We start from the raw sequence: 22,558 nt of genomic DNA on the forward strand, positions 1-22,558 counted from the left end.
TATAAATACATATGTATACATATATAGACATATATAGACGTGCATTGAAGCCCTTTTCATTTAAGTAGATGAAAACATGAAAAAGTATATTTATGCAATATTCATATTTTCATGTCGGGCTAGTGCATATTAGAATATTACGATCGAGCTTGCACATACGAAAATATGAGATTGGGTTAGCGCAAATGTGAATATGCAATCATGTTGTCAGTAGAGGGGGGTTTCTTTCAACTCTAATACGAGCGTAACCCGAAGAACGCAAAAATCCTAATTCTAGCGGAATTAACTTTCAAGTGGGAGCGTTAATTAGTGCTCTACTTATAATCTGGCCCATAATAGGTTATCTATCACATATCTCACAGCCTTAAATACATTAGGTCAAAAATGAAATATGGAGTTAATTAGATGCCCAATATATAAACTAACAAGCAATTGATTTAAAACTCCTATTCAAGTTAAAAATGAGCTGTTAAATCATGTCAATTGAATAACGCTTTTCTTTATTCACTTTCCAAATGATCTGTGGGTCTGGAAACTTGTAACAAAGTAGCAGTGACAGTGTGGATGGAATTGTAATCACTAATCTTTTGGCAAACACAGAGCTCATTCACAAACAAATCCTTTGTATGAGGAAAATTGTTTTGTAGACTCTCTAATATGTCCACATTTTAAATCTGCTTAAAACTAAATCTCTAATCACCGGATAATGTTGATCACATTATACAATGATTTTTTTCAAATCTTAAAGGGAATGAAACACTTTGATATTATAATATAGAATTGTGGATTTTCTAACCCTTGAAATGCACCCTGCTGGCGTTTCAAGGCTAACCCTGTTACATATTTTTCCTAGCTGGCTTTAGTAGATAACAACTACAAAATAATGCACGTTATGCTAACATAATGACTGTGACTAGCCTTGTGGTCTATAGACGTAAGCTTGGATTGGGTCCTTCATATAAGGCAAGTGGTGGTAGGAGTTTTATATGTGTTTAAAAGAACTAGAATATTTAAATAGATATCACTGACCTAAAATAAAGTAATTTTTATGTTATGTAAGTGTGTCTCCCTCCACCTATAGAACTATGTGACTCATATGTAGTTAGGTCAGGCAAACTGCAGCATTAAATGGAAATTAAACACATCTTGCTTTATGTAATAAGTGTGCTTTGTCCCATGTTCCCTATAGAGACCAAAAAAAATATTAAAAAAAATAAAATAAATCTGTAACCTAGGTTTTCAAAATGCTGGAAATCACCTAAAGCAGCTATTTGATTTGCAACATTTGCATCTTACAGAATTTGCTTTGTGACCTTGTTTTTTAGGGAGTGTAGTGTTTAAAGGATTATTAAATACAGAATTGCATAATTAAAAAGTGCATAATAAAAAACAATGCAATCACGCTTACTCTGAATATGAAATAAGCTGTAGATTTTTTTTATTTTTTTTTACAAATTTTTAAATTTACTTTAATTTCCCAGCCCCCTGTATCATGTGACAGTTATTAGCCAATCACAGAATCATATACATATACACTGTGAATTCTTGCACATGCTCAGTAGTTGCTGATGCCTTAAAAAGTGTGCATATAAAACGATTGTACACAATTTGATAATGGAAGTAAACTGTAAAGTATCTTAAAGCTGTATTTACTTCTATTATCAAATTTACTTTGTTCTCATTTTATTCATTGTTGAAGAGACATCTAGATAGAGTAGCTTACACATGTCTGGGCACTACATGACAGAATATAGTGCTACCATCTAGTGCTCTTGCTAATGTACAACATTGTTATGCTGCTATATAGTGCTGCAGACTAGTGCACACTCCTGAACTTACCTTCCTGATTTTCAACAAAGGATAACACAAAAACAAACACAATTTATTAATAGAAGTAAATTGAAAAGTTGTTAAGAAAATATGGGTTTTATGTTCCTTAAACACTTCATGCTCATTAACATGTGTATGATTTCAGGATTCATAGTTTAAAAACTTTACAAATGAACATCAGCATATTATTGTAAATTGTATATTGTATTTTCTCTTGCAGGAAGGTTAGCTGCAGAAACCAGCATGCTAAATGGTTCAGAGGAAACTATAATAAAATATGAATTATATATGGAAGTTGCAAGTTTCTTTATATATTTATATTTTTATTTAATATCTTTTAAAGGAACAATAGAATAAAATGTAATTCCACATAAATTGACTGATTTAATTAATTTATTAATTAGAGAAAGACAAAAAATGTTCAATATTCATTTATTGAACAATAAAAATATTAAACAATTAAAAAATAATATTTTGAAAATACTTTGATCATTGTGTTTTCATTTTGTAATCTTTTAAAAATATTTGTGCCCCTTTATACTGTAAACCTTTGAATATTGATCAGTGGCCGTTCTATGGGGTGCTGAGGAAATTCTACCCAAAGGTTCTTTCAAGTATTATTATCCCCAGCTAATATATTTTGTGGGGTTCATTTGCATATCCATACCCAGAATCCTCTGCAATGGCTTCTGCAGCTTCATAAATATCTCTGAATTTTATTTATTTTCTTTCATTTTTCTAATGCCTTTATTTTGCTGCTAGGCCGATTACCCCACTGGCTCTCAGGCAGTCTGTTGAGGTGTGGACCAGGATTATTTGAAGTTGGCTCTGAACAGTATTATCATTTGTTTGACGGACAAGCCCTTCTCCACAAGTTTGATTTTAAGGAAGGTCATGTAACGTACCATCGGAGGTATGTACTAAATACACCAGTCAAAAAGGTCTTTTAACATTTATACTGTTGTGTGGTTGACTAAGCATTATCGTATATCTTTCAACTATTTAAAGGGACATTGCTCTGTAATTTTTTCAGTTTTATAAATTGCTTCTTTGCCTTTATTTTGTCATTTAAAATAGCTGTTTTGTCTGTAGAAATCACAACCTATACTGAATACAAATACTTAAGTATTCTCTGTAGAAAGGCTATAAAAAGCTACGAAAACACTAGACAGCCATCAATCTCCCAGTGGGATGGAAAATATCATTTTAATTTTCAATTACTCACTCTTAATTATTGACCATTGGGTATATACATAGAGATATAATAAAACCTGATCACAAATTCTCAAGTGCACTAACCCAGCATGATTTCTGTATACTCAGCCCATTTATATGGGCATGTTCTTGAGGTCAATTAATAGAGGCTTCACTCAACAAAACACCTATTTCATATCGAAAAATGATAATAAAAGAGAAATGTTCCATACATTTTCTTCTTTTTAGCTGCAATATCAAGTCATTGGGAACACATTAAGGAGAAACCAAATGTACAGTACATTATCACTTTAACTATACATACATTTATTTTCTGTTAGTGCACTAAAGATAGTTGCAGAAAACAGCATTCTAAATGGTTTAACGAAAACTGTAATAAAATATTAATTGCATTTGGACGTTGCAGGTCTCTTTATATGTTTATATTGTATTGCATAGCTTTTAGAGGGACTTTAAAATAAACTTTAATTCAACATAAATTCACTAATTTCATTAATTAATGAAAAATTAAACCACACTGCAAAATAAGTTCATTATTTTTTTAAATTTAGTGCTTAATTGCTGATACATACTACGCACATAAATAAATAATTGAATGCACCTTCAATTTACAGAGATAGGATTTGCATGTGTATTTAATAAGTGAATACCTTAATTTACTTTTTTTTTTTTCAAATGTAGATTTATTCGAACTGATGCTTATGTCAGAGCAATGACTGAGAAGAGAATCGTCATTACAGAATTTGGCACATTTGCTTATCCAGACCCATGCAGAAATATATTTTCCAGGTAAAATATAGCAATGAATACAAAGAGAGAAGCACTTTCTATGGGGCCAATTTATCAAGTGCCGGGCGGACACGATTTGCTGTAGCGCATCATGTTCACCCGACATCGCTTAATACCGACAGCATAGGCTGTCAATATTTAACATTGCACAAGTATTTCTTGTGAAATGCTTGCGCATTGCCGCCCCTGCACATACACAGCCAATTGGCCCCTTGCAGGTGGTGTCAATCTTCCTGATCATAGAGTATCAGGATTATTGCAGTCTTACGACCACTGCTTCTTCTTTAGTTTCCGGCGGATTCAGCAGCATCCGCTGCTTGTTAAATCTGGCCCTATGTGTGTATTTAGTCTCCCTATGGGAAAAAAAGGTAACCAGACGTGGACTCCTTGCTCAGTGTGATTAGAGGAATATGGCTACACTTCACTGACGAGGCCTAATGAAGGCCAAAACTATCGTCTGGGGTTGCTGTGTTCCTTGTTCAGAGAGGAATTGCCTGGTATTTTGGCGCTGGACTGACCGTAATAGGCGGGATCAGACTGATATACTACAGGAAAGTTCTTCTCTGTGAAAAGCAATACTGGGCTAAAAAGAAGCTGCACCCAGGTGGTAAATCGCTAAAGAACAGGCTAACAATGGTATTGAGTTGGTGTTCATTCCTGTGAGTGCGCTTCTCTCTATGTGTAAAATATAGCAATGTAGTAGCTTTTATACACACACACACACACACATATATATATATATATATATATATATATATATATATATATACATACATATATATTGTATTAGTAAATAAAATTTTGTTTTAAAAACTTACTAATGCTTATTCAATACTGTAAAAAAAAATCTAAAATATTGCAAAGTGTTATCATGAACATTAAAATATATTGTAATTGTGGTGTATATTGTAGCTTGTTTAAAAGATAGTATCAATTGTTTTACTGTTCTGATATGTGACAGAACATTCTATCAGAGATTTGGTCCTAAAATGGCTTTTGGCTTTCCGACCAAATTGGTTGTTGAGTGCTGTTGTTACCATGTTTGTATTTAGTCTGCATGAAGGCGCATCCCTTATAAAAACCTGGTCACTAATGCGCAATCTCGTTTGAAGGTGTCCTAGGCAGATACAGTGCTGCAATGGAGCGGGTTCATGATTTTCCTGTTTCAGTAAAGTTAAAATCCATTATAAGAAGAAGATATAAGTCCCATACATAGAAACCCGTGGACACCATTTTGTTCTTAGATCATGCCAAAATGGAAATGGTGCTTTAACAAACAATACAAATAAATATTGTCATAAACAATAATTATCTAAGTTTAAAAGTGACCATATAGCGATAGAAAAATGCTGCCAGTCTGCCCATCATGAGAACATACAAAATACATTCAGATGGTTTAGCAGTGGTGTGGATGGAAACGGATTGCAATAAGTTCCTATGAAAGTAGTGATTGTGTGATCCTGTTTTAAAACCTGGTTTTGAAGACGCCAGTACTGTTAGTGACAATCACAATAGTACGACTGTGACTTACAATCAAATATTAAAAAATTAAAAACACACTATTTGTAGATGTTGGTGTCCTGAAGTGACGTTTACTGCAGAGCTATACAGGATATCACATACTCAGCACATATACATATATAAATATGTGCCCTGTCCATTGTATACAGCATCTACAGTAGGGATGAATGGAGCTTTAATGAATCGATACCATGCATGTTAAAAGACCTCTATAATGTATCCTGGGCCATTTCAGATTGTGTTGCTCATGTGCAAGTTAATAAACTGTTTCCAAAAAAAAATGGATTATGATTACCAAGAACTTTTTAGCCCCACAGTTATAATAGGGCTCTTACCAAGGATTCGAAAACAAAATTGAAAGTGCAGGAATGAGCTGAAAACACACTAATATGATAGCGTCAAATTAAAAAGGGACCTTTTCGTCCAGAAAAAGGGCAAATAAGACATCAGCTGATCGATTGTGATTAAGGCTTATATCAGATATGACAAATGAAAACATGTAAATTTTTGAGGCTGAGTGATTACACAGGACGAAGTTTGCGCAATCTGATTTTTCAATCTATAATGTGATTTTATTGATTTTATTGATTTTATTGATTAATAACATTTTCTGGATACTGAACCCAATTTTTTTTTCATGATTCATATAGAGCAGCAATTTTAAGCAGCTTTCTAATTTACTCCAATTATCAAATTTTCTTCGTTCTCTATGTATCTTTATTTAAAAAAGCAGAAATGTAAGCTTATGAGCTAGCCCATCTTTGGTTTAGCACCTGGGTACAGCTTGCTGATTGGTGGCTAAATGTACCCACCAATCAGTAAGCACTATCCATGGTGCTGAACCAAAAATGGGCTGGCTCGTAAGTTTACATTCTTTTTCGAAGATACCAAGAGAACGAAGAAAAATTGATAATTGGAGTAAATTAGAAAGTTCCTTAAAATTGCTGCTCTAATAATCTGAACCATAAAAGAAAAAAATTGGGTTCAGTATCCCTTTAAACAGTGTGTCATACTCCCTCACTGTGTGACTTGACAGATCTCTGTATAAGTTACTATATGCTCAGTTATCTCTTCTAAGTTTGTTAATAGATTGTCTCCACTCCAAATAATAAATAAAAATATCATTTTTATTTTATTTTTAGGTTTTTCTCCTACTTTAAAGGTTTGGAGATCACTGACAATGCCTTGGTTAATGTGTATCCAATTGGAGAAGACTATTATGCCTGCACAGAAACTAATTATATTACAAAGATCAATCCAGAGACATTGGAGACAGTTAAACGGGTATGTATATTTATTTTTTATCATTTAAAATATTAATTGAGGTTGTTAATAGCCAAAAATTACTTTTGGATAAATTGTCCCAAAAAACATTTATTTTTGTTTTGTCCAATGTTTATCCATGGGGTCATTTAGAATGAATTTGTTAACAAAGTACTTTCACCTGCTATTTCCTATGGGGAATGTAAAGTTAAAGTGACACGAAACCCAACATTATTCTTTCTTGTTTCAGATACCACATACAATTTTAAACAACTTTCCATTTTACTTCTATTACCTAAATTGATTTGTTCTCTTAGTATCCTTTGTTGAAATGGATACCTAGGTAGGCTCAGGAGCTGGGAGCTAGCTACTGATTTGTGGCTGAACATATATGCCTCTTGTCGTTGGTTTACAATTGTATTCAGCTAGTTCCCAGTAGTTGCTGCACCTTCATTAAAGGATGCCAAGAGAATGAAGCAAAAATGATAATAGAAGTGAACTGGAAAGTTGTTTAAAATAACATGCTCTGTCGGAATCAGGAAAGAAACATTTTGGGTTTCATGTCCCTTTAAAAGTAGTAGCTAGTGCTATTGCTACAAGTCACCAGCAGCAGCAGTTTTTTTTAATGGGGTATACATAGGCCAAGAACACAGGAATAAATACATTGAAAAGGCCATTGTTGGATCTCTATGAAGCCTTACCCACCCGCAGAAAAGCCTTTCTCATCTTTAGAGTAATGTTTTAATCACATGAACAAATAATTTTTGTTTTGTCTAAGGCAATCATTTGTTCGTTTACTTGCTAAAGGGGCCACTCATTTGTTACATTTCTGACAAACGCAAAAAATAGCTCAAATTTGATAATTTTCGCACTTGTCTAGAAACAAAGTCTCAATGAGAATGCTCTATTCTCAATAGGACCCCAAATAAGTATTGCTAAACTATATTTAAGCAGTTTTTTAAACAATGCAATGCAAACAATATGCATACAAAATATTTTAAAAGCATTTAAAACTGTAATTTTGCAAGTTTATCTTCCATTGTTGTGGCTAATTAGGCCAGAATATAAATTAGTTCCAACACTGATCAACCAATCACTGTGTGGAATATAGCACAGTTATTGTTTTGGAAGCACTCCAGCATCTCCGAAAGCACTGGGATATCCTCATGAATTTAGAGTTCAATTACAGGAAAACTAGTAAAAGTAAATAATACAAGTGTATTGTAATCCTTTTGCTATTATTAATAAATAAATATTTTATGGGGAATACAATTCTGACTTTAATGTTCCTTTAAATAAATATAAAATAGCATAAGAATATTATAGGACCGATAACTTAGCTAAATTATTAACATGCTATTTCCCACTCTTGTGTGGAAGGCAGAGTTATTAAAGGGACATGAAACCCAACATTTCTCTTTCATGTTTCAGATAGAGAATATAATTTTAAAAAACATTCCAATTTGCTTCTATTATTTAATTTGCTTCATTCTTCAGATATCCTTGGTTGAAGAACTAGCAATGCACATGGGCGAGCCAATCACGAGAGGCATCTATGAACAGCCACCAATAAACGGCTACTGCGTCTATTTAGATATGCTTTTCAACAAAGGATATCAAGAGAGAGAAGCAAATTAGATAGAAGTAATTGGAAGATTGTTTACAATTGCATGCTCTTTCTAAATCATAAAAGAAGAAAACATTGGGTTTCGTATCCCTTTAACAAATATATTTCTACTGACTTAAAGAGACAGTAAAATCAAAATGTAACTTTAATGATTCAGATACAGCATGCGTTTAAGCAATTTTAATCAATCTTTTGGCAAAGCGTAAATCTAGGTAGGTTCATAAGACCTTTGGAGCGTGCACGTGTCTTTAGCTTTCTTTGGCAGCACTGTTTGCAACAATGTTTAAAATTGCTACAAACATTGTTGCAAACATTGCTGCCATAGCTCCTGAGCTCCTATCAGCCTAACACGAGAAAGGAGTAAATTGGAAAATTGTTTAAAATTACATGTTGTATCTGAATCATGAAAGTTATTTTTTTTTACTTTACTATCACTTTAAAGGGACACTGAACCCAAATTTTTTCTTTCGTGATTCAGATAGAGCATGCAATTTTAAGCAACTTTCTAATTTATCAAATTTTCTTCATTCTCTTGGTATCTTTATTTGAAATGCAAGAATGTAAGTTTAGATGCCTGCCCATTTTTGGTGAACAACCTGGGTTGTTCTTGCTGATTAGTGGATAAATTCATCCACCAATAAAAAAGTGCTGTCCAAAGGTCTGAACCAAAAAAAGCTTAGATGCATTCTTTTTCAAATAAAGATAGTAAGAGAACGAAGAAAAATTGATAATAGGAGTAAATTAGAAAGTTGCTTAAAACTGCATGCTCTATCTGTATCATGAAAGAAAAATCTGGGTTCAGTGTCCCTTTAACTTTTCCTTTGTCACAGACTTCTCTAATGTAATTTTTCAGGTGGATCTTTGCAATTATGTTTCCATCAATGGAGTCACAGCCCACCCCCATATTGAAAATGACGGCACTGTGTATAATATTGGAAACTGTTTTGGAAAACATTTTGCCTTCGCCTACAACATTGTAAAAATCCCTCCACTGCAGGCAGGTATGTTCTTGATAATGACGGTTCATCTACAACAGTGAGAGCCAAGTTCCTAACACATAGACGCTGCAGATCAATATGTTAGCAGACTAAAAGGGACAGTATACACCAATTTTCATATAACTGCATGTAATAGACACTACTATAAATAAGAATATGCACAGATACTGATCTAAAAATCCAGACAAAAACATTTAAAAACTTACTTAGAAGCTCACAGTTTAGCTCTGTTGAAAAGGTTAGCTGGAACACCCACCAAAAGTGGTTGTATAGCCAAAAAAAATAAATAGACTCCCCCCCCCCCTCTTCCTTCCTCTGCATATGAAAAGACCCTTTACACAAACAGGAGCAAGTTGGAGTAGGTATACATAAGTATTCTTCTAAAACTTTGGGGCTTGGTTAGGAGTCTGAAAATCAGTGCAATGTTATTTAAAAATAAGCAAAACCTGTATAGGCTATATAAATGGATCATCTACAAAACATTTCTGCAAAGAAAAATCTAGTGTATAATGTCCTTTTAAAGGGTCATAAAATTATGTTGTAACACATATAAATACACTATTGGCTGCTTATATGTAGTTATATATTAATTAAAATCACTTCCTTTTTTATAATTGATTGTAATTGAATATTACCAAAAAGTTAAAGGAATATGAACTATCACTAACTGGCCAGGACACAGGAAACAATATAGAATACCAGAGTATTAAACCTAGGGAGACCTAGGTTACAACATGGTTGGCGCCCAATTGAAAACTAAAACTTTAGACATATTTCTTCATTATTTAAACAACTAATATAAAGGTCAATCATAATTTATTGGCCTCTTTTTTTCGTGGGTTTTCGGATAGAAAAGGGCACTTTTTGTTTAAACACGATCACAATAGCGGGTTTTCAGCCATTTGTGGCCAGCTGGAAAAAGCCCTATTTTTATTATAGAGCCAACATTTTCTGGCCAGTCATAATCCTTTCTTTTTAAATACATTTCAGGACGTTTTCAAGACATTTTACACTTATCGAACACAACACTTGAAAAAGTGCCAAACTAGCCTTTTTGACATATTTACAAGTATTCCAAAAAAATTGGAATAATTCTATTAAGTTGCAGATCTGCGAACATTCTATAAAGACCACAGACCACATTTTAGAGGTGTATTTGCATATATGGCCTAGATTCATATCAGTAGGTTGAGTGCATTAAATGTGATCACTGATGTCACACAATGATGCACAAATTCATAGATGCACATTCTCATTCTTTCAGTAGCTAGGTCTTTTGCCAAACCAGTATTAAAAGGGACACTAAACCCAAATTTTCTTTAATGATTCATGTAGACAATACAATTCCAATTTACTTCTATTATCTAATTTGCTTCAGTCTTTATATATCCTTTGTGGAAAAAATATCAATATACATGGGTGAGCCAATCACATGAGGCATCTATGTGCAGCCACCAATCAGCAGGTACTGAGCCTATCTAGATATGCTTTTTTTAGCAGAGGATATCAAATTAGATAAATTAAGTAAATTAAAAAGTTGTTTAAAATTGCAAGCTCTTTCTAAATCATGAAAGAAAAAAATTGAAGTTCATGTCCCTTTAACATGAGTGATATTTAAGAATAAATGTCAGCAATACAGAAAATTAGGAACTGTTAAAGGTACAAGCTATGCATCAGAATACAAAAGGATATGATTTAAAAGCATCTAAAACTGTCATTTTGTTTACAACTTGCAAAACAGGGACATGTTCCTTTAAAAGACTTGAGTATGTTTATCTTCTCTCATTTCCTGCATCTGGAGCAGTGGAAAATAAAACAATTTTAAACAAGAAAAGTCATTAAACAAATAAATGAATTAAACAAGTAATGAGAAATTTCATTTTTAAATGTAATGTCCTTGTTAGTCTCATATTTCTGCTAACTTTAAAGGAATCAAATATTTTTTTATGTCATAGCAATTCTAGAATTATGGTGTAGTCTATTTAGATTACATAATTAATTAGAGGACTTGGGTTGATCTGGTAATTTCACACCTGTGTTACATAATACAATTTGCTATATATGCTTCTGGTTTTGTTAAATACACCTGTAGATTACAAACAAATATTTGGTACTTCCCTGCTGTCGTGTCACTCCCTCTTGCTTATACAAGGAAGTCAAAAGATGATTGGTTACCAAGTACTGTCATTTTTTCTGCAAAGTACCACCTACTATGGGTATAATTTAAAGTATACCTAAATATATTTACATCAAATTAGCAAAATAATAATAAAACATTTTTGAATTTCAGACAAAGAAGATCCCATAAACAAATCAAAAGTTGTTGTTCAGTTTCCCTGCAGTGAAAGATTTAAGCCCTCATATGTTCACAGGTAAGTGACTACTCATTCTGACATATGTATTTTTCATATGTGTCCCTTTTTAAAGCGGCAATATGGTCACCCTACATTTAATCTAATTTTTCTATGATCCTCAATTAGTAACATAAATCTATCTACAAACATGAACTTCTTTATAGTTCCTCCTCATGTGAGAGAAAAATACATACGGCCAGATTACGAGTTTTGCGTTATGAGGGGTGCGGTATTAACTTGCACGTTATTCTCAATGCTCACTTAACTACAGCGCTGGTATTACAGCTTTTTCTAAACCCGGCGTTAAAAGGCAAGAAGTGAGCGTAGAGCAAAATTGTGCTCCATACAGCACTCCAATACCAGCGCTGCTTAAGTCAGCGGTGAGTTGGTTGTATGTCGCTGCCACTATAATAAACATATTAACTCCTAATCCGCCGCCGCCAATGTCGCCGCCACTATAATAAACATATTAACCCCTAATCTGACGTCCCTAACATCGCCGCCACCTACCTACATTTATTAACCCCTAGCAGAAGTCTTCATCCAGACGGCATCTTCTATCTTCATCCTTCCGACGCAGAACGGCTCCATCTTCAAGACATCCGGTGCAGAGCATCCTCTTCTTCCGACGTCTTCTTGCTGAATGAAGGTTCCAATCAGCCAATAGAATGCAAGCTCAATCCTATTGGCTGATTGGATCAGCCAATAGGATTGAAGCTCAATCCTATTGGCTGATTGCATCAGCCAAAAGGATTTTTTCAACCTTAATTCTGAATTCTATCAGCCAATCGGAATCTAAGGGACGCCATCTTGGATGACATCATTTAAAGGAACCTTCATTCAGCAAGAAGACGTCGGAAGAAGAGGATGCTCCGCGACGGATGTCTTGAAGATGGAGTCACGCCGCGTTGGAAGGATGAAGATAGAAGATGCCGTCTGGGTGAAGACTTCTGCCCATCTGGAGGACCACTTCTGCCCGTCTGGAGGACCACTTCTGCCGGCTTTGTTGAGGACATCTTGCCGCTTGGATGAAGACTTCTCCCAGTAATTGGATCTTCGGGGGTTAGTGTTAGGATTTTTTAAGGGTGTATTGGGTGGGTTTTATTTTTAGGTTAGGGCTTTGGGCCCCAATAGAGCTAAATGCCCTTTTAAGGGCAATGCCCATCCAAATGCCCTTTTCAGGGCAATGGGGAGCTTAGGTTGTTTTTAGTTAGGGTTTTATTTGGGGGGTTGGTTGTGTGGGTGGTGGGTTTTACTGTTTGGGGGGTTGTTTGTATTTTTTTTTTACAGGTAAAAGAGCTGATTTATTTGGGGCAATGCCCCGCAAAAGGCCCTTTTAAGGGCTATTCGTAGTTTAGTTTAGCCTAGGGTTTTTTTATTTTGGGTGGGCTTTTTTTATTTTGATAGGGCTATTAGATTAGGTGTAATTAGTTTAAAGATCTTGTAATTTGTTTTTTATTTTCTGTAATTTAGTGGGGGTTTTTGTAATTTAGCTAATTGTTTTGAATTTAGTTAATTATATTTAATTTAGGGAATTTATTTAATTGTAGTGTAGTGTTAGGTGTTAGTGCAACTTAGGTTAGGTTTTATATTTTACAGGCCAATTTTTATTTATTTTAGCTAGGTAGTTATTCAATAGTTAATAACTATTTAGTAACTATTCTACCTAGTTAAAATAAATACAAACTTGCCTGTAAAATAAAAATAAACCCTAAGCTAGCTACAATGTAACTATTAGTCATGAAAAACAAAGAGAGAAGAGCGCAACCGGACTCAAGTGAAGAAGGTTTTTTTATTTTAACAAGTCAAAGCTAAAACAATAAAATGGTAGGTATTCAGCGTACCAGATTCACAAAGTTAATAGGCATGTAAGACACAATTGTCTTTGAAAGTATGGGTAAGTTACCGCTCCCCAGGACGCCTTCCAATGCAGCCGGGTAGTGTACTCAGTCCACAGCTGATCTCCCTGCAGAGTGTGTGTTTGCGGCTCGTCTGCTGTTAGTCTCTGGGATAAGCCGGTTCCGGTCTAAGCCGGAAGTCTGTGTCTTTGATTACCGATACAATGTATCACTAGTTGAAAAGTCCTCGACGGCCGTTTCGTTCCCTAACGTGGGAACTTTTTCAAGAGGTTGCTGCAGGTTACATGCAAACTCTACCTTATATAGACCTGATGTTAATCTTATTGGTTCAATCATATGTTAATTAAAAAAATTGCAAAAAGACTCACATATTAAAACAGTAGACAAAAGAACATTAATTCATCTCCATAGAAACTAAACATTATTTAATTTGCATAAAAACAAACTAATATGACAATAAAAGAAAAACACTAATAGATAACATAATTTGATTTAAAAGTGGAATATTTAATTCCTGTGGCTTTATAAAAAAAATTATAGGAAAAAATTAACCCATAAGTGTGTTGGTACAATTTGTTATGTTCATGGGGGAAATTTAAGCGAGAACACTAAACACCCTAACTAATGTGTACTATAGTATTCCACCATTAGATGGAGTTAAAATAATGTATTGTGAGGGATAATAAAACATAAATATAGTATACCCCAACAAATGTAAACTAAACTTATAATGAATAGTCTGCATAATATCTAGAATAATAAAATATATATTTATATGGTTAAGAGTTAATCAACAAATACATCATATTTAATGGTTAAAATGTTATTAGATTAATATGTAGCATATTCTAACATCAGTGTGAATTAATGTGAAGACATACAGTGGGGCAAAAAAGTATTTAGTCAGCCACCAATTGGGCAAGTTCTGCCACTTAATAAAATGAGAGAGGCCTGTAATTTTCATCATAGGTATACCTCAACTATGAGAGACAAAATGTGGAAACAAATCCAGACAATCACATTGTCTGATTTGGAAAGAATTTATTTGCAAATTATGGTGGAAAATAAGTATTTGGTCAATATCAAAAGTTCATCTCAATACTTTGTTATATATCCTTTGTTGGCAATGACAGAGGTCAAACATTTTCTGTAAGTCTTCACAAGGTTGTCACACACTGTTTCTGGTATGTTGGCCTATTCCTGCATGCAGATCTCCTCTAGAGCAGTGATGTTTTGGCGCTGTCGCTGGGCAACACAGACTTTCAACTCGCTCCAAAGGTTTTCTATGGGGTTGAGATCTGGAGACTGGCTAGGCCACTCCAGGACCATGAAATGCTTCTAATGAAGCCACTCCTTCGTTGCTCGGGCGGTGTGTTTGGGGTCATTGTCATGCTGAAAGACCCAGCCACGTTTCATCTTCAATGCCCTTGCTGATGGAAGGAGGTTTGCACTCAAAATCTCACGATACATGGCCCCATTCATTCTTTCATGTACACGGATCAGTCGTCCTGTTCCCTTTGCAGAGAAACATCCCCAAAGCATGATGTTGCCACCCCCATGCTTCACAGTAGGTATGGTGTTCTTTGGTTGCAACTCAGCATTCTCTTTCCTTCAAACACAACGAGTTGTGTTTCTACCAAACAGTTCTACTTTGGTTTCATCTGACCATATTACATTATCCCAATCTGCTTCTGGATCATTCAAATGCTCTCTAGCATACTTCAGATGGGCCGGACATGTACTGGCTTAAGTAGGGAGACACGTCTGGCACTGCAGGATCTGAGTCCTTGGCGGCATAGTGTGTTACTGATGGTAGCCTTTGTTACGTTGATCACAGCTCTCTGCAGGTCATTCACTAGGTCCCCCCATGTGGTTCTGGGATGTTTGCTCACCGTTCTTGTGATCATTTTGACCCCACGGGGTGAGATCTTGTGTGGAGCCCCAGATCGAGGGAGATTATCAGTGGTCTTGTATGTCTTCCATTTTCGAATTATTGCTCCCACAGTTGATTTCTTCACACTAAGCTGCTTGCCTATTGCAGATTCAGTCTTCTCAGCCTGGTGCAGGTCTACAATTTTGTTTCTGGTGTCCTTCGACAGCTCTTTGGTCTTCACCATAGTGGAGTTTGAAGTGTGACTGTTTGAGGTTGTGGACAGGTGTCTTTATACTGATAACAAGTTCAAACAGGTGCCATTAATACAGGTAATGAGTGGAGGACAGAGGAGCCTCTTAAAGAAGAAGATACAGGTCTGTGAGAGTCAGAAATCTTGCTTGTTTGTAGGTGACCAAATACTTATTTTTCATCATAATATGCAAGTAAATTATTTCCAAATCAGACAATGTGATTGTCTGGATTAGTTTCCACATTTTGTCTCTCATAGTTGAGGTATACCTATGATGAAAATTACAGGCCTCTCTCATCTTCTTAAGTGGGAGAACTTGCACAATTGGTGGCTGACTAAATACTTTTTTGCCCCACTGTATATAAACACTAAAAATAACATTATATCATACTACAATATTAATTTATTACTGTATCCTAATTTTTTAAATTAAAAATGCCTGGATATCAAGGTCTATATTCAGACCTTCTGGATGTAGACTTTTGAGGGTATAAATCTAGTAGGTCTCCCTTTTTCTAAGTCTCAGTAATCTATTGTGATCTAATTTATTCGGAGCTATCCATTCTAGTACTTTCACAGTAAGACCTTCAGGACTACTATTATGGGCTATTCTAAAATGTTCTAAAATACTATGGTTTTCAAAAGAGTTTTCAATGTTTCTAATATGTTCTGATATCCTATATTTTAATTTTCTTTTTGTTCTACCAATATAAATTTTTCCACATTTACATGTGATTTGGTAAACAAAATAGGTACTATCGCAAGTGCAACTATTTCTACATTTAAATGTTTTAGTTTTATTATGATTATAGAAAAAATCCTCACTGTTGACATATGGGCAGGTGCTACAATCTTTTTTTCTACACTTGATCAACCCTTTTTTTGAGGATAGCCACATATTACTACTTTTGTTTTGTGGGCGATGTTCTCTTAGTTTACTGGGGGCTAGGATATTTTTTAAATTGTTATTCCTTTTATAAACGAATTGCGGTTTTTGGCCTATATGTGTGCCTAATATGGGGTCTTTTAATAAAATGTTCCAGTGTTTATTTAATTTTTTTTGAATATCCCTATGGTTTTCATTATAAGTGGTTATAAATCTGACATTAGGTTTAATGTGTTGTTCTAGATGGATGGATGGATGTATTATCTTTCTTTTTATATTCAATAAGATCTTTTCTGTCTGTCCATCTTTAGTACTCTCTCATTTGTACTATTTACCAATTTTCTGGATAGTCTTTTTGTATAAATGTATCTGTTAAGATTATAGCTTCCTTTTTATAGTCTATTAGGTTGGAACAATTTCTCCTTAACCTCTGAAATTGTCCATAGGGTATGTTTTGTTTCCAGGTTTGTAGGTGACCACTGTCTGCCTTTAAAAAGCTATTTGTATCGGTTGGTTTTCTGTAATCGGTTACTTGTATTTTATCATTATCAGAAAAAAGAATAAGGTCTAAAAATTAAATTTGTTTTTTTGAGATCTTCCCTGTAAAAGTGAGATTCATATTATTGTTGTTCAGATGTTTAACAAAGTTTTCAGCTTCATATTGATCTCCTTCCCAAAGGACAATAATGTCATCAATGAACCTATAATACTTTACAATATTCTTTATATATGGGTTATTGTTCCATACATTACTATCTTCAAATTCTGCCATATAAATATTGGCATACGATGGGGCAAAGGTCGTCCCCATCGCTGTGCCATTTATTTGCTCATAAAATATCCCTTCAAAATAAAAATAATTATGGTTCAAGATGAATTGTATACTTTCACCAATAAATTCTATATGTTTATAAGAAAGGTCACTTTTTAGTTTGAGTTGATTAATAACTGCATCTGTACCTTTTTTGTGTGGTATATTAGTGTATAAAGCTGTGGCATCACAAGTGATCCACAGATTATTTATATCCCATTTATGATCCTCAAACTTTTTAATTACATCAGTGGTGTCTTTTAAATATGCTTTCATATTGATCACAACTGGTTGTAGGTAATGGTCAATATATTTTGATAAATTACTGCAAAGGGAACCTATACCCGAGACTATTGGTCTACCGGGTGGATTAAGTTTATCCTTGTGGACTTTTGGTAGATGGTAAAATATTGCCACCTTTGGATTTGGTATATGAATGTAATTATATTCTTCATTATTTATGATATTAGATTCCCTTGTTTTTATTAAAACTTCCACTAATTTTTTATTATATTTAACTGTAGGATCAAACGTTATTTTTTTATAAATCTTAGTATCCCCCAATAGGTTATAGGCTTCCTTTAAATAATCCTTATGATCTTGCACAACCAAGCCTCCTCCCTTGTCTGCATCCCTGAAGATTAAATTAGTGTCTTCAGTCAGTTTTTTAAGGGATGTTTTTTCCTCTATAGTTAGATTGTTTTGTTTTGGATGTATTTTTTTCCAATATTTTAGTCAAATCATCACAGACTAATTTATTGAACAAGGACACATATTCCCCTTGGTTGTATACTGGATAAAATGTAGACTGTTTTTTCAAACCACTGTGTATGATTGTATTGCTCTCCTCATGTGTGCTAAATTCTAGGATTTTTTCTATAATCATAATAAAACTAAAACATTTAAATGTAGAAATAGTTGCACTTATGATAGTACCTATATTGTTTACCAAATCACATGTAAATGTGGAAAACTTTATATTGGTAGAACAAAAAGAAAATTAAAATATAGGATATCAGAAAATATTAGAAACATTGAACACTCTTTTGAAAACCATAGTGTTTCAGAACATTTTAGAATAGCCCATAATAGCAGCCCTGAAGGTCTTACTGTGAAAGTACTAGAATGGATAGCTCCGAATAAATTAGATCACAATAGATTACTGAGACTTAGAAAAAGGGAGACCTTCTGGATTTATACCCTCAAAAGTCTACATCCAGAAGGTCTGAATATAGACCTTGATATCCAGGCATTTTTAATTTAAAAAATTAGGATACAGTAATAAATTAATATTGTAGTATGATATAATATTATTTTTAGTGTTTATATATGTCTTCACATTAATTCACACTGATATTTGAATATGCTATATATTAATCTAATAACATTTTAACCATTAAATATGATGTATTTGTTGATTAACTCTTAACCATATAAATATATATTTTATTATTCTAGATATTATGCAGACTATTCATTATAAGTTTAGTTTACATTTGTTGGGGTATACTATATTTATGTTTTATTACCCCTCACAATACATTATTTTAACTCCATCTAACGGTGGAATACTATAGTACACATTAGTTAGGGTGTTTAGTGTTCTCGCTTAAATTTCCCCCATGAACATAACAAATTGTACCAAGACACTTATGGGTTAATTTTTTCCTATAATTTTTACTTTCAAGCTTTTTTTATAAAGCCACGGGAATTAAATATTCCACTTTTAAATCAAATTATGTTATCTATTAGTGTTTTTCTTTTATTGTCATATTAGTTTGTTTTTATGCAAATGAAATAATGTTTAGTTTCTATGGAGATGAATTAATGTTCTTTTGACTACTGTTTTAATATGCGAGTCTTTTTGCAAATTTTTTAATTAACATATGATTGAACCAATAAGATTAACATCAGGTCTATATAAGGTAGAGTTTGCATGTAACCTGCAGCAACCTCTTGAAAAAGTTCCCACGTTAGGGAACGAAACGGCCGTCGAGGACTTTTCAACTAGTGATACATTGTATCGGTAATTAAAGACACAGACTTCCGTCTTAGACCGGAACCGGCTTATCCCAGAGACTAACAGCTGACGAGCCGCACACACGCTCTGCAGGGAGATCAGCTGTGGACTGAGTACACTACCCGGCTGCATTGGAAGGCGTCCTGGGGAGCGGTAACTTACCCATACTTTCAAAGACAATTGTGTCTTACATGCCTATTAACTTTGTGAATCTGGTACGCTGAATACCTACCATTTTATTGTTTTAGCTTTGACTTGTTAAAATAAAAAAACCTTCTTCACTTGAGTCCGGTTGCGCTCTTCTCTCTTTGTTTTTCATTTTTTACCTTCTCTCCAGGGATATTCAATGATACACCCTCAGAAGAGCAGCACACACCATTTGTTTGGTGAGGACTAATAACAATATTCACTATTTAATTTGGTTATTAATTTTACCTGTGGGACTCAATATATTGTGAAATTTGACTTTTCAAAGTGTGTAATATTTTATATCTTTTTAAACGTTCAATAATTTATTGTGAACTGTGCAGATAATATTTGCAGTAATTGTGTATTACATTTACTACTTAGGATTTTGCAATTTATATCAAATTTTAGATTGCTATTTATTTGGTTAATATATATATTCTTTACATTTTTACAATATACTGCCATTTAGCATTTTTTAATACCTTCTCCTTATCAGTAGCGCTGAAACTTTGTTTGTTTTATTTAACTATTAGTTATATTGTAGCTATCTTAGGGTTTATTATATAGGTAAGTATTTAGTTTTAAATAGGAATTATTTAGGTAATGATAGTAATTTTTATTTACATTTATTTGAATTATATTTACGTTAGGGGGTGTTAGGGTTAGACTTAGATTTAGAGGTTAATAAATTTAATATAGTGGCGGCGACGTTGGGGCGGCAGATTAGGGGTTAATAAATGTAGGTAGGTGGTGGCGATGTTAGGGACAGCAGATTAGGGGTTAATAATATTTAACTAATGTTTGGGAGGCGGGAGTGCGGAGGTTTAGTGGTTAATATGTTTATTATAGTGGTGGCGATGTCCGGAGCGGCAGATTAGGGGTTAATAATTTCATTTTAGTGTTTGCGATGTGGGAGGGCCTCGGTTTAGGGGTTAATAGGTAGTTTATGGGTGTTAGTGTACTTTTTAGCACTTTAGTTATGAGTTTTATGCTACAGCGTTGTAGTGTAAAACTCATAACTACTGACTTTAGAATGCGTTACGAAACTTGACAGGGTAGGCTGTACCACTCACTTTTTGGCCTCCCAGGACAAGCTCGTAATACCGGCTCTATGGAAGTCCCATAGAAAAAAGACTATACGCAATTTGCGTAAGTTAATTTGCGGTAAGGCCAAAAAAGTGTGCGGGACAGCTGTACCTACAAGACTCGTAATACCAGCGGTAGTAAAAAAGCAGCGTTATGAGGCTTAACGCTGCTTTTATACTTATAAAGCAAGACTCGTAATCTAGCCGTATGTTTTGTATTAAAGGGACAGTCTACTTGAAAATTGTTATTGTTTAAAAAGATAGATAATCCCTTTATTACCCACTAGTTGGTAAGCCTGCCCAGAGGACAGTCTATGTGTTGTTAATAAAAAAAAATTGAACTACAGAAAAAAATAAACAAATGATCAAAAATAAACAAAATTAAACCTAATCCCTATGAAAATTAAAAAGCTCCCCCCCAAAATAAAAACACCCCCTAATCTAATGCTGAACTACCAATAGCCATTAAAAGGGCTTTTTGTAGGGCATTGCCCTAAGTTAAACAGCTCTTTTGCAGTTACAAAAAATTCTAAGTTCCCCCTAACAGTAAAACCCACCATCCACCAAACCCACCAAAATACGGTAAATAAACCTAACACTAAAAAACCTAAAGTATCCATTGCCCTGAAAAGGGCATTTGTATGGGCATTGCCCTTAAAAGGGCATTCAGCTCTTTTGCTGCCCATCCCCAATCTAAAATTTTTTTTTTATATATATATTTAAAAAAACAACCTAAGTCTAACCCCCAAAAATTAAAAAAATAAACCTAAGTTTAAATGAAGCTAAAATTACGGAAAATAAAAAAATCTAATATTACAGAAAATAAAAAACCTAAATTATCACATTTTAAAAAATTATACCTAATCCCTATGAAAATAAAAAGCCCCCCTAATCTAAGAATAAACTACCAGTAGCCCTTAAAAGGGCTTTTTGCAGGGCATTGCCCCAAGATAAACATAAAATTTACATAATATTTTTTTACATAAAAAATACACAAAGTCCCCCCTAACAGCAAAACCCCCCAAAATAAAAAACCTAACACTAAAAAACCTAAACTACCCATTGCCCTGAAAAGGGCATTTGTTGGGCATTGCCCTTAAAAGGGCATTTAGCGCTTTTACAATTTGCCCACTCTTATCTAAATTTAAAAATAAAAAAAAAAGTAAAAAATCTAAGTCTAACCCCCAGGTTGGTAATCAACGTTCCTGAAGTCCGGGGGAGAAGGTCCTGTCCCATGTGGTGAAGTCTTCTTCCAAGCGGCGACCTCTTCTTTTCTTCCGGTGCAGAGCAGAGGGCGGAGCTGAAGACCGGTGACCGCTGAGTTGAAAACCGGCGACCCTGGAACTGAAGACCAGCAATCCTGGAACTGAAGACCGGCGACCCTGGAACTGAAGACAGGCGACTGCGGAGCCATGGAGCATGGAGGATCCTCTTTGTACGATCGCCACCGTACACTGGATAGTGAATTCAAGGTATGCAATTAAAAATGGCGTCCCTTGAATTCCTATTGGTTGATTTGATTCTTCAAATTCAAATCAGCCAATAGGATGAGAGCTACTGAAATTCTATTGGCTGATTTGAATAACCAATAGAATTTCAGTAGCTCTCATCCTATTGGCTGATTTGAATAGCCAATAGGATTTGAGTAGCTCTCATCCTATTGGCTGATTTGAATTTGAAGAATCAAATCAGCCAATAGGAATTCAAGGGACGCCATCCTTAATCACGTACCTTGAATTCACTATTCAGTGTACGGTGGTGATCGGAAGAAAAGGATCCTCCGCGCTCCGTGGTGGCCGGTCTTCAGTTCCAGGATCACCGGTCTTCAGTTCCAGGGTCGCCAGTCTTCAGCTCCGCCCTCCACTCCGCGCCGGTTGTTCCGGGAAGAAGAAAGAAGAGGTCACCGCTTGGAAGAAGACTTCACCGCATGGGACAGGACCTTCTCCGCCAGACTTCAGGAACGGTGAGTACCAACCTGGGGGTTAGAT

The 22,558-nt window shown here is 34.5% G+C and overlaps 1 protein-coding gene across 1 annotated transcript in view; it reads left to right on the top strand.

The window, feature by feature from the left end:
• Window positions 1-22,558, top strand: part of RPE65 (retinoid isomerohydrolase RPE65) — a 122,773-nt gene that overhangs the window by 73,924 nt on the left and 26,291 nt on the right. The window contains exons 3-7 of the mRNA XM_053693930.1: window positions 2,593-2,743; window positions 3,727-3,834; window positions 6,498-6,639; window positions 9,099-9,246; window positions 11,534-11,615. Coding sequence (XP_053549905.1) covers window positions 2,593-2,743; window positions 3,727-3,834; window positions 6,498-6,639; window positions 9,099-9,246; window positions 11,534-11,615 — 631 coding nt within the window. The remainder of the gene's footprint in view (window positions 1-2,592; window positions 2,744-3,726; window positions 3,835-6,497; window positions 6,640-9,098; window positions 9,247-11,533; window positions 11,616-22,558) is intronic.

This window comes from Bombina bombina, chromosome 10 (genome assembly GCF_027579735.1).
Source record: "Bombina bombina isolate aBomBom1 chromosome 10, aBomBom1.pri, whole genome shotgun sequence".
NCBI lineage: Eukaryota > Metazoa > Chordata > Amphibia > Anura > Bombinatoridae > Bombina > Bombina bombina.